This window comes from Phoxinus phoxinus (assembly GCF_949152265.1).
Source record: "Phoxinus phoxinus genome assembly, chromosome: 23".
NCBI classification, from domain to species: domain Eukaryota; kingdom Metazoa; phylum Chordata; class Actinopteri; order Cypriniformes; family Leuciscidae; genus Phoxinus; species Phoxinus phoxinus.
The window spans coordinates 8,611,410-8,628,432 of record NC_136898.1 but is presented as its reverse complement, the minus strand read 5'-3'; the positions used below and the strand labels follow the sequence as shown (position 1 = coordinate 8,628,432).

Below are 17,023 nucleotides of genomic sequence, written 5' to 3'. Positions count from 1 at the left end.
CAGGATTTGGATTTGGTTGAGGGTTAGTTGCATGTAAATATGCACAATTTAATGTTATCACTGTGGCCTACATGTAGGCCTATATGTAACAAGGACACTGTAAAATAAAATGTTTCCATACTTAGTAGCCTATAATCAATAATTGAAAGTTGGAACTTAAGAGACCCGATTTCGAGGGAGGACCCGATTTGTCATGACACTGCAGAACCGCTATAACGATTCAGTTTAATTTGTGAGCCGTTCATTGAACTGATTCATTAAAAAGATTCGATTCAAAAGAATGGTTCTTTCACAAATCGGGCATCGCACATACCCTCCCCGACACCTTCCTCCAGTGCTCCAGCTTTCCGACTCCTGAAGAGAGAGACACTCACCGGCGCCTGCATCCGTTAACCACCAGAGCATCTCTGGCATCCAAACGCTGTCACTTAAACAGAACAGTAATTTGACTCATCGTTAAAGTGGTGTACGACGCCACAAGGCTGTTTTCCCGTCACACCGACTGATATTTTAAAACTTTAAATGCTGTTGTTATGGCTATCTGAAAGGTTTTAGAGGCAGTTATAAGTGCTAAACTGATGCTTACATGAAACATTTTTGGCTACGATCTCTTGGAGAGGAGTCATCTCTCTTAAAAAAAAAAAATCTCGGGATTTCTGTGAGACTTCCATGTCGGCGATGTTGTTTTCCATCTTAATCGATACCTGAGACCAGGGGTCAAGAGTTAAGAATTTGTATTTGGTGCGGATCGCCTCACGTTTGATTAAAACAGATCAAACTTTTATCACATGTGACACGGATTATTAAAGATGAGACGCTTATTTTGACTATCACAGTGGGATAAAGTACAGCGCATCATCACCGCACCTTCAGGATGTTCCGGCGAGGTAAGATCAACATTTTAGATTATATAATTGCGTTTTTGGTGCAGTTCAAGCAGATGCGTGATGCTGAAAGTAGGTTACATTTCTATTCATTGCGCGCGTGACTCTTGCACGCGCATCCGAGTTTATATATCAGAAACTCTTTACGAGGTTTTAACCAGGTTAGTTTCAGGTTTGTCTGGCTCTTTATGCTTTGGACTGTGCGCTGATGAAATATTAATAAACAGCACGTAATATTATTCTTAAAAATAGACAAGCGATGCCGCACTGCAGCTGACAACTACTAGAGCTCACTACACTTATTTCACGCGCTTAACTAGTAGCCTACTATTAAAACACACAGTGATATTTATCAGGCTAGAGAGGCGGTGCATGGCGACAGTTTCCCATGGGACCAGTGTTTGTGAACACAGGAGTGCTGCCACAGACACACACCAAGAAATTATAGATGCGTGTATTTTCTGTCTTGCTCAATATAAAATGTGGCATATGAGCTGTGATTTAAACTACAGAATAATTCAAGAAACATCCAGGTCATGAAAATGAATGGATCGACCCAAGTGTGTCCACAGAGAGGTGCTGTTTTACCTTTAGTAGGCAGCCATGTATGTCACTCACAATACATTTTTGCTGTGCTTTTAACTTTAGTAATTGTTGTTGTTGTTGTAATTAGTTAGCTAATTACTTTGGATGCTAATTTGAGTAATTTAGAGTGTTATTGGAGTGCTCTCACACATAAACACAAACACACACAGACTTCTGAAGCTATATTCGGAAGAACCACTCAAAAACAAATTATATTTATATGAAGTCAATCATATTTACTTTATATCACACCTATCCCCAATCCTTACATAAACATGTTCCATTATTAGATCTAAAGCTACAACTATTTAGCTGATTTATGGAAACTTCAGATTGCGATGACCAACATATTTCGGACATTTACACACACTGGCCTTTGAAGCTAAATAAGCGAAGACCACTGCAATGATTTTCATATTAAGATAATGCTATTAATAATATACACCTAAACGCAACCCTCAAAGAAACCAGTTGATATACATAATTTGGCTTATTTACAAGCCTTTCAAAGAACGAGAACCCCTTCAGATGTCCTGATGTTTTTGACATATTTGCGAACACACAGTTCAAAAACTCTAATCCTTACCCACACACAAATCAATTTGAATTCAAATATCGTTCAATATCAGCTACGTTCATTTGCATATTTAATTTTTGTCAGCAGCTCTAAAGCTTGCTATTCTGCTATTATGTACGTGCCTAAAAAAAAACCTTCTCCATCCAGTTATTTTTTCCTCTGAGGAGTGACAGCGGAGTCATAACACTTTTACTAATGCTCAGCCTGCAGCTTCAAACCAGCCTGCTCTGGGAACTGCTTCCTCATTTTCTTCTCATTACAAAAGAATGTGTGGGTTTGAGTTGAGGCAAGAGATGGGATGGAGAAAGAGAGAGGGGGGATTTGTTTGTGTGCTTAAATCATTCTGCATCAGCTGTGGCACTGAGCCCCTCCTCAACGCAAACACACAATAACAGACAATAAAATGATAAGGAGTTATGGCTGTTTATTGTTGCCATTGCTAGCAGTAGGGGTCTATGCTTACAGCCCCGGGGTACAGAGAAGGGTCTGGAATGCATAATAATACTGAGCAGCACAGATGTGTTTACAGGAAAGCTGCATGTCTTCGTCAAATAGCCGGGTTTCTACTAGACTCTGGGCTGGTGACGCACTAAAGGTCAACAAAATTTTGTCTCAGATGCCATATGTGGATTGAGCATATTATATTTCGATATTTATGCATTTGGCAGACTCTGTTATCCAAAGAGGCTTTGTTGAGGTATACTTGTTATTGGTTTGTGCTTTCCCTGCATGAACCCATGACCTTGGCATACTGTAACAGTTGAGTGAAATGCCAGACAGACAGTCAGACAGACAAGTAGGTTGATAGGTGATCAAATGTAGTTTGATCGACAGACAGACAGACAGACAGTTAGTCATATATGTATACAGATAAATGGATAGATGGACGGATGAAGATGGATGGATAGATACATAGACAGTTAGTAGTTATATATGTACATGGATGGATGGGTGAATATCTAGACCAGATGAATGGATGGATGGATGGATGGATGGATAGATATATGGATATGTAGATATGTAGACAGTTAGTAAATGCATGGATGGATAGATATAGATTAGATAGTTGATAGACAGACAGATAGATATAGATTAGATAGATTACAGACAGGCAGGTATATAGATAGATAGATAGATGGATAGATAGATGGATAGATGGATAAATATGTAGACAGTAATTATATATGTACATGGATGGATGGATGGATGGATAGATATCTAGATTAGACAGACAGAGATAGATAGATAGATAGATAGATGGATAGATGGATAGATGGATATATATATATATATATATATATATATAGACAGATAGTAGTTATATATGTACATGGATGGATGGATAGATATCGTGTGTTGAAACACAATATATTCAACCAAAAACATGTAGGGACTTGATTTTGTCTTTTAGGAATCAACTGGATCATCAAAAGTGACATTGCGGGTGTGAGGCTGAAAACTGTGAGTGCTTGGTAGTGATGAAAAGTTAAGACATTAAGGATCAAGTACCATGTACGAAAAACATAGCTTTTATAAGCGACAAAAGTCCAAATTCGCATTTTCTTTCCCTTACGCTGCTTGCAGCCTTCATCTCATCCCCACAGAACCACAAGATGGAGATGTTAAGTGTAGACGAGATGATTCTGCGGGACAAAAGACTCGTGTTTTTTTTTTCTTGGCAGGTAAGATTGTGGATTTGAAGCAGCAGGAGCCCACTGGCTGCTCGCTGTAATGAGCCTGTTTCTTTTTCTGGCCACTTCTGCGATACCCTCTCTTAACCCCAGATTGCTCCAGGTCCTCTACAATATGGCACCTCTATTTCCATTATCCCTCCACCTGGGTGAGAGCCTCAGCCTCGGAGTAGAAGCAGCGCAGATTAAATAAAGGTTTGAAACACACAAAAAAAATCTATTGGCTGAAGCGCAGGCAGGAAACAGGAGGCTACTTACCATACAAAGTGCTACTGGCTGGGCAGTGAGCCGGTGCAGCTCGTTGGCCCATTTTAATAGCTTGTTCAGTTGAAAGCTCGTTTAGTCAGAGATCTCACACACACAGCCAGAAAGAAATGATTCCACGTACACCCCCCACCTGTGGCGGAGAAAATCTCCCTCAAACCTACTCTTAATGATGATTCAGTGCAAGTGTGTGTGTGTGTGAATACTGCACTCCTCGCTCTATAATTTAGAAACATTTCTGTTTGTAGGTGTTTGTGGCCAGAGGCATGCATGTGGCCAACCATTAGCATGTGGAAAGCACACTGTGTTCACTAAAATATCACTGTAAGTGACTGTTCAATTTGTTGGTGATTAAGAGACTTGAAGTGATTGTTCAACAGGTCTTAAAAATAATATATATATATATACAGCTGACAACGGGATCGCAGCTGCAGAGCCTTGCGTGATCACAATTAACGACAGACATATACTGGGATAAACTGATATGATGATAGCAATGTTATGCAGCATACAAATATTGTTTCGAACATCTCACCTGCAGAACTTTTAAAAATGCTTTAAAAATGCTTTAAAGGGATAGTTCACTTTAAAAAAATGAAAGGTGTGTCATAATGTATTCAGTTCATGCCGTTCCAACATACAACTTTTTTAGAATATCTTCTTTTGTCATCCATAGGAGAAACAAATTAACAGTTTTGGAAAGACATGAGGATGAGTAAATAATGACAGGATATTAATTGTTGGGTAAACTATCCCTTTAATATGATGGCTATCTGAAATGGAATCCCTGCTTTTTTTTCAGTTAAAAAGTAAATTGCTAGTTTCATTGTTTGCTTAGTCTAAAGTGTATATATGCATATTAATGGGAACAGCCTAAATAATAACGTTGTTTTAACACAAAAAGATTATGATACCATCAGATTTTTAATTGCATGATTTGAAATATGCTACAATACCTATTATATTATATTCACTCTAAATCACGCAGCACATGTATTTATTTATTGAAATCACAGCCTTTATAATCGCAATTTTATATTTTGATTCATCGAGCGGTCCTGGTATATAAAGTGCAGACGCACTATGTGTAAAACTGGCCTAATTGCACGATTATGTGCTAAACACACTCTTTTACTAACATTATACACTAGAAATGTTGTTTAGAAAAGGGCAAAGCCATGAACTCATTTGTATATATGTCACATCTTCTTAAAAATGTTTTTATTCATCGTCGTTCGCCTCATCGCTGGGTAATCACCACAGTATGCTCATATTTAGCATTTGTAGAATCATAAAAATAGATCCCCGCCAAGTCTGACCCCTTTACTGTGTCATGCAGATGATTAACCCAAACTCTCAGCAAACATTTGGCCCTCTCTTTCTCTTTGGAGTGTTAATTAAATCTGAAGGGTAGGAAGGCGCGGTCATTAGCTGATGATAATTAGGAGTCAACGAGAGAAAAAGCAAACAATAATCTTTCGGCGGAGGTCTGCCATGTCACCGCCTATTGAGAGATTAATGATGTATTATCGGGAGAAGAGGGGAACCGTACGGCGAAAGGTCATCTGTGACGCGAGTTCCCTTTGGAAACGGCGAGGTATGACGCCGGATTCTGTTTGTGCTTGTCAGCTTGCTGTCTCTCTGACTGGTGAATGGTGTTTGTAGAACGGAGAAGAGTAGGTCTACTTCCTGCATACAATTTACTTTTGATTAACTTGGGACTCATGCGAGATGGGGGTGATCATGGAAAAGTATTTGCACCACCTCGCTCTTTGTCAAATGCAGACAACTTCCGGGACCTTGCTAGACATCAAAGACATAAAGGTCAAAACAAGGAGGTCTATAATACCTGGAGAAAGCTCAGCTGGCGCATGACCCCTGAAAGTGACCCCTAAAAAACAGATCAGTCACAGGAGAAAAATATGATGACACATTTGTGATTTTATACATTCAGGAGTGTTTTCTGCTGCTGTCTCAGAAAAAAAAAACATGTTTAAGTTTACAAGGCATAAAAATTCACATTATAAAAAGAAGGGCTGTCAATGGAGAAAGATGATTTTACCCTCATCTACTGTACCAGCAGGGGCTAATTGGGACATGTTAACCAGCCAAACTCTAACTCCTTAGTTGGCATACTGGTATGATTTATTTCCACTAAGGGATACAAAGGTCTCGAGTTCATGTCTCTAAGGAATATACATGTTTTTATCAGACCAAGTGAAACTGCAGCTGTAAATGCTGAATTTTAATGTCAGTGGATATCTCAACACATTTTATTTTGACCATTTAGGGCTGTAGATTCAAATTTCAGTGTTAAAGTTTTTGTTTTTTTACCTTTGTTTTAAATATGGATATTTTTATTACAAAGGCACATTGCTTCCCTTCAAGGCTTTTTATTATTAACTCACTGGAGTTGTATGAATTACTTTTATGATGGATGGATGTACTTTTTGAAGCTTCAAAAACTCGGGGACTATTCAATGCCATTACAAAGCTGGGAAGAACCAGAATCGTATTTAATATAACTCCAATTGTGTTAGGCTGAAAGAAGAAAGTCATATAGCCTACACCTAGGATGGATCCCAGAAAATTCTGGGATAATTTTCATTTTTGGGTGAACTATTCCTTTAACATTTAGAGTTGTTCAGAACAGTGTTGTTATTGTAAACTAAAACTAAAATTATATATATATATATAACAATGCCTCTGTTCATTAAAAATGAATTTGAAATAAAATATAAATAGATAAAAAAAACATAAAAAAATCATTTAAAATGTAAAATGTTGCCTGGGCAGCTAACTGTTTCAGTTTGGCTAATTTAGGCTTGGCTTTATGTTGTTTACAATGAATGTCATTATAATTTATGTTATATATATATATACATTTCATTTGACATTTGAAGGATTTGTTGTTGAGTGAGGGAACTAAAATACACGTTTGTAATGTTTGTTTATAAGATTTCCCTTTTTAAACCAGTATTTTACATTAATTCCTAATGTAATAATAAAATGTGACTTATTCACAGATGCGACTTACCGGTAAGTGTTTTTTTCTCTCTCAACAATGCAATTTGGACCCAGTGCGACTTAGTCAAGTGTACTTATTTTCCAAAAAATACGAATACTAAAATTACTAAAATGAAAATAAAGTAAAGCTAAATATAAATATAAAAAATGACAAAAGCACAAAATTATTAAAACTTAAAGCTGCAGTCCAGAGTTTGTCGCCATCTCTGTTAGAAATCTGCAATTGCAGTTATTCGCAGAATGATCAACTTTACGTGAGTTGTGCCTCGGCACGGCACAGCAATGAATCCAATGTTTTGAGGAGAATGTACGGCTGTCAGTCACCGCGCCGGATACTGTCATTTGGAATTACAGATTGTATTTTTTGGAAGTATGACCAGCATAAGAATTTTCACCGGAAAATGTAATCTGAACAAGTAACATCCACTTTTGTTCTGACCAACTAAGGAAAAAAAAAACATTGCAGTAAATCTAACGATCGCTTATCATATCACATCAAACAGGGCAAATTATACTTTCTCCAGTTGCCATGCACTGGTGATTGACGTTTGAAGCTTTCTGGATCCGCCATCAAATTGATAAGTTTAATTATATCAAGTGCGGTGAGAAAAGGCTATAAATCTCCACCTCCCACATCCTCACACACAATAGCCTACTAGCCGAGACACCTTCTTTATGTGCACAGATGTGACTTAATGACGCAAAGACATGCTCGAATTCCAGTACCACTGGAATTAAAAACATTTTTACAAGCTTACCGTTTTGAATCGAGCTAAGGCAAGCAGATAGTGTTGAACACTGGCAAAAATTTATTTTGGATAATTTTTAACCCCAAAAAAGTTACGGACTGCAGCTTTAAACTAGAATTAAAATGAAAACTAAATTCAGAATATTAAAAATATTAACAAATACCATACAAGTAAATATAATAAATAAATCATAAATAAATGACTGTAAAAATACTAAAATAACCCTGAAAGGATTTAGGGTGACAGCATTCTTCAATTCTGTTAGCGATGCTTCTGCTTATCTCACATGACTTAATGAACATCGCTAGACCGTTTTTGGTCGCTCTAGAATCTTTCCAGTTGCTTTAATGAAGGTGAGTTAAAATACAGAATGCTCTCATTTGAACTGCACCATCTAAAATGAATACTTTCTCCACGAGGCTCTTAAATGATTTACTGCGTTCGGGAAACATGAGAGCTTTGCCTCGATCCAGACAGTTTAAAAATTGAGCGCTCATTATCACAGTCTGTTAAAAGACAGAACAAGGACGTCGGGTCTGGCGGGTGTATTTCCCTCCCTCTTCCCCCAAGACGTATGTGTCTCAATTGAATGCAAGAGAAAATACACACCTTGAACATCAAGAGCATTTGACAGGAGCCATCCAGATCTGTGATTCGACATGGCAGCCTTCACTTTCCTTGAGACATGACGAAAAGATGTGTTCAAACACATCTCGGGCTTCACATAAAATTAGCTTTTGGAAATAATGTGAGAGGACGTTCTTCGCTGCCATGTTGGCGGTTAGCATGTCAGCGGTCGCTCTGAGTGTTGGCCATGTTTTATTTTGGGAGACGAGACGAAGAAAGGACTGTCCCTTTCCATGGCATCTTTTCCTATCTCGCTTGTCTTGTCAGGTCTTTGCTGACGCGGCCTGACACCAAGCTAACAGAGGCGGCTAACCACGGCAAAGCACACGGAGTTTATAACTGCCTGTATTTTTGGGCATGCGTTCCCTTGCCTGCCTTAGGCCGGGCAGTCTGTCAGGTAGTGTTCTGGGCACTTTTCCCCAGTGGAGCCTTAGGTGCTAGTGCTGGTACCAGAGCTGGTGCTCAGAGGATCTCACCTGACAGCCGAATGATGAGGATGTATCTGACTATGATACTTCTTAACCCGCCCACAAAGAAATATATAGCACATTATGGTTGTTTTACTTTGTTTATAACTTCGGTGGAGGATTTATAAATGGCAAGTTTGTGAAATTTTTGAAGTAGAAAGTCTGAAATAGTATTTTCTTGTCAAACACACTCAAATAATCTCAAATGTTTTATTTACTGCATTTAACTTCCAAAGAATAATTACTTTTTGCCATCACAGGTTGCCTTTAATGCAATGGTTGAATATACACCTCCGTTCACTTCCGTTCAAACTTTCTATTTATCAAAGATTCCTGATATTTTTTAGAGTAATGATGCTGAAAAAGCTTTGCCATCACGGGAATAAATGACATTTTAAAATATTTTAAAATAGAGAATATTTCACATTATTGCTGTTTTTACTGAATTTCTGATCAAATAAATGTTCATTAAACGCACTTCCAGAATGCAAAAACCTTTGAATGCTAATTTATAATATATATACAAATACCTGTCAAAAGTTTGGAAACAGTAGAATTTTTTTAAATATTTTTTTTATGTTGAAAGAAGTCTGATGCTCACGAGGCTGCATTTATTTAATAAAAAATAGTAATATTCACAGTAATTTTGAATTAAATGCCTGCTGAAAATTCAGCTTTGCCATCGCAGGAATAAATTACATTTAAAAAATATATTTAAATAGAAAACAGTATACGGTAATAATATTTTGCAATATTAACCATTTCAGAGCAATGTGAATGAGAAATACACAGATACATGAGATAAGAAGAGCTGCTGTGCTATCTCTCTCTCTCTCTCTCTCTCTCTCTCTCTCTCTCTCTCTCTCTCTCTCTCTCTCACATACTCACCCACACCCACAACACACCCACCCACCACATACCTCTTGCTGAGTCACTTGACATAGCAGGACCATCCAACTTAACTCTGATACTGGGGTTGTCTGACAGTCCTGTTTGAATGCATGCTTTTTTTAAGAGCCACACTTATACACGCATTTTATGTCTTCAAGCATCAGTAGGACTTGATGTGCAGGATGCCAGATTGCATACATACGTGCACCATCTTGAAACATCCTGCCTCTAATCCTTAAAATGATTTCCTGTTAGAAAAACAGTTCTTTACTTTCCAGATGAAAACAGTGAAAAATACTTGTTTATCCTTTCAGGTTGGAGTTTACTTTTCGTGTGAAATTTCATGCTGTTTTATGTTTTCCTCCCCGTTGAGTTAGTCTGTCAGAGAGAAGCTCACAGACTAAAGCCGCTGCAGAGAAGGAAGGCATGAGGAATGTACTGTAAGTGTTGTTATAAACAGGTATCAGCCATTTCAGGCTTTGCTCCGTTGATGTGGAGAGCATCCTTGTAGAGGGATATACCTGGATTGAGTGAGAGAAGGTGAACGAGAAAGAAAGAATCTTATAAAGTCTGAACCAGGTGGCCTTGACCACAATTAATTCTGTTGACGTGCTGGTTTGCTCACATTCTCTTTGGAAATTCAAATACCAGTTACAAAATGTAACAAGCTTCCATTGGATATTCATAGGCTTGAGCAGGTTACTGTGTTTGCAGCAAACTTATATGATCATTGCCGTAGTGAGCACATGATGTGAGGCTCGTGAGCAATGCTGTGTTGCCAGAGAGGCTGGTGGAGATTGATACCGCAGCACTAGATAAGTCCATCTGAAGGAGTTCTCACTAGAAGATAGAATCTACCAAGAGCTGATGTTTATAAATGGGATACAGAGATAGAGCGAGAGTCGAGAGTAGTGCCTTCCCTGTAGATAAAGATGTAAAGCTTTGTCTTAGATAGCAAGAGCAATGAGGTGGTGGAAGTGTACATTTACACAACTGTACACAACTGTGTGTGTTTGTGTGTGTATGACTTATTGCGTGTCACTGTTACAGCACTCTATAGGGGAAAGTGAGGCAGAGGCTACTGGGATGGCCTTGGGGACGGCTGGTGCAAATGTCAAACCAGAAACATGCAATTCTGAGCTAGATAGATGTAGCATAACAACTGCGATGATCTCCAGAATGAGATGTGCATCTATGCTTAGAATCATAGAGACACCAGTGGTGGGGTTTTTGAATCATTATTTTGAATCAGTTCACCAAAATGATTCATTCATTGATCAATTCAGTGAATTATTCTGCAGAATACATGCTTTTTGTTATGAATGAGTCACTCAATTGATTCAGTTCGTCCAACCAATAAAAAGAAGCTTCACATCCCAGACTAAAATGTTACATGCCCTGTGTGGTCACGCTTACTATTGTTCGGCTAACAATTATTAATAGATACAATTCCCAATTATTCACTATCTTAAAACCTGTTAACGCAGTTTGCACACTTTTTATTGTATTTTTTTCCCCATTTAATATTTTATCAATCATAAATTAGGGATCATTTGATTGCTTAAACACTCAAAAAACATCCTGTGAAAATCATTTTGAAATCGGACTGCATTACCATGGAAATGGTATTTTAAAACCTTTTAGTGGGCTCCTCCCCCTAGTGGGAGGTCTCATGTTTTAAACAGTACAAAATGTACTGCTCTATTTAATAATAGATAATAATAATAGTTAATAATTTAATAATTCTTTTTCTAATCTTGACAAAACATATATAGTTGGAAAGGTCTGAGACTCAAGGTTCCATATTTGGCCACTGTTGTGTGATATTGTAACAGAAGAGTGTGGATTTCTAAAAGGAGAACGCATTAAAAAGTCAGTGGAATGTGGGTGTGAACACTGATTTGTTAATGTACAAACCATCATTAAGAAACATAAATAAATAGCAACCTGACGAGGAGACGAAAAACGAGGTTGAAGATTACGAGGTGAATATTTTAGAATTTGTAAAGTCATTTACGAAGAAATGTATTGTACAAAAATGTATGACTGAGATGTCTAGATGCCACAAATTTGCCAAGACGTGAAATAGTTATGAATTGCATTGAGAGTGTGTTGGAATGGAGAGGAAAAAACAGAGAAAGGGTTATATTCGGAACAGAGACATATGGAAAGAGGAGGAGGGAGAGAGGGATTGTTCAGTAGTAGATTGCTGCTTTTCACTTACTCCCTCTGAGACCCGGGGATTGAGCGGAGCCTGGCCCCCGAAGATGCTAGAAAGAGAAAAACTGCTGTTAACTAAACTCAGACATCTCTACATAGATCCAGGCTGTACTGTAGGAGGGTAACATACACAAGGAGGGAGAAAACACAAGGAGGGAGGGAGAAAACACAACTTTAAGCTTATAAAACTGAGCCATGGTAAAGCCTATAGTCAGGGTTGCCAACTTTGGGACTTTGGCTGGAGTGAGACTCTGTAAAATTTCAGTGCGCGCGGAGAAAATGTTTGGTAACCCTAACCCTAATTTAAAAAAATGTCAGTCCTTGTTTACTTAGTACAACCCCTGATTTATGCACACACACAAAAACAACTAATAGAATGGAAACGCTTTTAATTTATTGATTGCACTATATAAAAAAAAATAGATAGAGGTGATTAAATAACAAACATGTAAAACAACAACATCAACACAATAAGAAATCTCAAAACAAAAGGGACACATAATAGTTACTTAACCTCCCCAGAAAACCACAACACACAAGTTTCACAAATTAGGCCTGCATGCTACGGCACAGTGGCAGTTTTGGCCTGCTTCACTACCTCTGCAGGAGGTGTGTATCTGAAGCAGGGTTCAAGGGTGCTCATTTTCATTGTCATGATTGATGACAGGGTGCCATCAAGTGTCAGTCTTGTTTAGGCCAATAACTAAAAAAAGTTCGCTCAGCATTCACATTTGAGTGTGGCAGGCTCAACACAATCTGGTCAACCTTTGATAATTTTGGGAATTTTAAAATGCCACTTGCCCGATTTGCCAAAACGTAATTTGTACCATGAGCCTATTTTTATTGTGCAATTAGCTAGCACACGTAATGCACACCAGACAACGTTTGCAACTAAGTCTGTAGGCTTAGAATGATTAGGCAAGGCTACGTCTGTAGTAACAACTGACAAGGCACACTATTTTATTATCCGCTTACCTTGATTGTCATCAAAAAATGGACTCTGACTCCAAACCATGCTCCGAACTCTCTCTGAACTTCTCGCACGCAACTGACGTATCAGGTGCAAGGTTTTCAGCGAATCAACGATCAGAGAATACTGCAGTGACCAGTGAGAACGTTGTAGGCAGATGTTACAGCTGTGTGCTCCTCTCCTGTCATTAATACGCTGTGGTCTAGTCTAGTCATCAACAGAAAATTAACGTATTGAGAGGGGAGAAAAATGCTGCATCTCATTGATGCTGAAAGCGTGAGTGTCACGCCAGATGCGTAAGAGTTGGCAACCCTGCTATAGTAGTTAGCTCACATGGGTATAACTGATGTGTTTTATTTTGTCAGGAACACCTCTAAAACTATAAACCAAACTGGCCAAGCTTGTCAGACTGGTCTGTATGCTGGTTTTAGAGTTTTCACAGCTGCGGCAGGGAGAAAACCTAGCAAACTAGCTAAACACCATTTTAACTAGGCTAGGAGTCTAGCTAGCTAGATGAAGGCCATCAAACCATATTTCTAGCAACAGGCTTCCTCCCCTTTGCCATCTTTCCTCTCTCTACTCTCCTTTAAAGTTTTGAAACGGCCAGAAATAAATGTAAAAACTGAAGCATGTTATGCTAACATTGCTAATGGGTGCTAACATTACAGAATGAGGCAACAAAACCACTGTTAGGGCACAAAACAAAGTGAGATTTTGAGACTTTGTTGTAGTAGACTCAATGTTATCATAAAAGAATTGCGAATTTTCACTAGCTATAGTGAAAAAAGCTTTATAGAAGCAAATAAAAGTTCCCTCAGGCTATAGATATGAGTACTAACGCCCTTATGAAACATGGCTGTTTCTTGGTAACTGATGGGCACAGCCGCACAATATAACCTTGTTAAGCTCTCTACTGATAAAATAAACCTTTAATATTTTGGTAATAAAATTTATGAGAAGGAAAAAAACCTAATAACATGTAAGTACAGAACTTGTGTTGCCTGCGCCGCTGTGGAAATGAGAGACGGTTAAAGGGACCCAGGAGACCATGTGTCCTCTCGAACACTCTCTGACCTTGGCTATCGATTCCCATGGCTTTGCCTGCCCTTCCTTAGCTGTCAGCGTAATTTTATAGCCCTTTAATGACCATCCCACCATCATCACTATGGTTAGCTGACATACCAAACACAAAAAATATGGGATTGAGTATGTTTCAGACAGTATTCATACACCAGATGTTTGCAGTGACACTACTGCATAGCACAGTATCACTGCTCAGGGTAGGAAGCGATGTATAAACAGAGTGGTCTTTGCGGACAAGCATTGGACAACACAGCACTTCATTGATTTTATGCTTTTGTAGTATCTAAATGCGATTATTGACATTATCATGCTGCTTTGTTATTAATGCAGTGGGTACATTTTATTTAATGTTTTTTTTTAATGTGGTCTTGTTTATTGATTGAGACGTTTGTGCTATTGATCAGGTTTGACTTGTTTGTAGTGCTTTACGCTGCGAGCTTCAGCTTTCTCCACTTTCCTGAGTTTTTTCATAGCCTTGTCCAGTGCCTCTAGATGTCTCTCTCTCTCTCTTTCTCTCGCACTCTCTGTTCCTGTTGAATTATTAAAGCATGTTTTGATTGGCAGAATTGGCAGAGATGGACGAAGTCCACAAATCAAGTACTTGAGTAGAAGTACAGATACTCTATTAAAATATTACTCGAGTAAAAGTATTAATTTCCAATTTTACTTGAGTAAAAGTACAAGAGTACTTGATTTTGTACTTTAGTATTAAAGGGCACCTATTATGACATTTAAAATGTTCCTAATGTTTTTTTGGGAGTCCCCAACAACAGTTTTACATGCATGCAATGACAAAAAACACTTTTGCTGTCGTATAATATGCATTTATTTTTACCTGACTTGCTCACCGACTCCCAAATGATTCGTTCAACGACTCGTTTTTCCAAACCCCTCCTTTGCGCGACGCTAATCTGCGTTGATTGGTCAGATGACCCAGCAGTGTTTACAGAGATAATACTTATTGTTTAACACGGAGTACAATGATGCTTTTATCAATAAAATTGTGTTATAATAATGATTATAGTCCACTGCTTTGTAGTTTGCAGTAAAAAACTAAAAATAAGATAAAGAATTTAATGTTATATTAGCGAGCATAGCCCAGAGTTCATATTGTAAAAGCACAATCAGTCTTTGTTTGCGTTAGCCCGATGCATAAACATAACGTTTTTACAAAAAAAAAAAAAAATGCAGTTACATTACTACGAGGTTTAAGACAACTCCGAAAACAACGACAAACACTTCACATATTTCAATACAATTGTCATTGAAGACCTAGAAGCTAAACGGTGCTTACACAACAAACAAAATAATTATTAAGCATGCTACATAAAACATAAAAGCAACAATTATTAATAACACTTACAGGTTGTGATACGGAGGAGGAAGCTGATGCATTGGAACTGAACCTTCCTTCAATATCAGCGGCTCGCGAATCCAAGTTTGATTGCATTTAAGTTGGTAAAGCAATCGTCTTCAAAATGGCGCGAACAAAGCACAAGGCTCGGACTATACTTCTGTGGTATAGTTGTATATATGAATTGTAGCCACTTAGTCTTCAAATGCTCCTCCTTGGGCAGATGAAAATAGTTTGCTTTTTAGTCGCACTTCAGATCGCAGCGTCTCGTCGCCATGATGTTTTCAAGTTTTCCCTGGCCTTGGAGCGCAATAAGTGGGCGACGGGCGTATCGTATTCAAATAACTTGACAAGTTGACGTCATCTAGTCAGAGAAAAAGCTTCGGTCTTCTAACGATTCATAAAAATGACTCAGAGTCGACTCTTACTTTTGAAAGACAATAACTTTATATACGGTGCACTTTCATATTTCAAACTTTGCAGAATGTTTTTGTTCACTTAGATCTATGTTACACACTACATGAAAGGTAAATTTCAAAATTCCATAATAGGTGCCCTTTAAAAGTACTGATAGATAATTTTCTATACTTATACTGGGTCTGACATCATTATGATTTGTCAAGTATAGTCACTAGTCAGTATGAAAGATGAGTGGATGCCGATACATACTGTATGCATTGACCTGCAAGTAAGAAAAAAACGTTCTATTTTATTACTGTGGCAAGCAGGGCGGGGCAGAGGGGCGTGAGAATGACCAAATTACCAACCCTTGTCATACACTATCAAAAAATTAAATATATTAAAATATCAATAGGTGACTGATAGGCTACTATCATAGTATTTTAAAAAATAAGGAAATATAAAAATAGATGTCAAATTTAACCAGATGGAACTGGATAAATATTCTAAATGTTCTGATCCAGTCTGACTTCTGACCTGTAATGCTGCCTGAATCATAATCATACACTGTACGTTCATTGGCCAGAGGAGAACTGGTCCCCCGACTGAGGCTGGTTTCTCCCAAGGTTTCTTTCTCCATTCTGTCACCTGATGGAGTTTTGGTTCCTTGGCACTGTCGCCTTTGTCGCCTCTGTCGCCTCTGGCTTTCGGCTTGCTAAATTGGAGACACTTAATACTCAATAATATTATTGATCTGCATGCGTTGACACTATTATATGAGAACTGAACTGAGCTGGACAATGACATCACTGTTTTCTCCAAAGCAGCTGTATAGATAAATTAACTAAAATGCAAACTTTTTTCAGAAAACAGAAAAAACAGAAATGAACCATCACTGAACTTACTTAAGCTGGACTATGACACTATTTTCTTCTTCTTCTAGATCTGCTGTGCAGCCGAAACAAACTTTTTTGCATTATTTTCCTGTTATCACTGTAAAGCTGCTTTAAAACAATCTGTATTGTAAAAAGCGCTACATAAAACAAAGGTGACTTGACTTGACTTCGGGCTAAATACATAAAATTAAGAAGAATTATTTTGTGTTCTTTTAATGTTATGTTCAGGGTTTTTTCTCCCTAAAACCTATCGCTGAGATGGTGATGTCGACATGACCGCATTTTAAGCATTACAGTGGCCTGCCTTATGCCAATTTAACACTATAGGATTTTAAGCCC

At 38.0% G+C, this 17,023-nt stretch overlaps 1 protein-coding gene across 1 annotated transcript in view; it reads left to right on the top strand.

The window, feature by feature from the left end:
• Positions 1 to 322: 322 nt before the first annotated feature.
• rtn4rl1a (reticulon 4 receptor-like 1a) overlaps positions 323 to 17,023 on the top strand; it is a 104,663-nt gene continuing 87,962 nt past the window's right edge. The window contains exon 1 of the mRNA XM_079598750.1: positions 323 to 887. Coding sequence (XP_079454876.1) covers positions 875 to 887 — 13 coding nt within the window. The 5' untranslated portion in view covers positions 323 to 874. The remainder of the gene's footprint in view (positions 888 to 17,023) is intronic.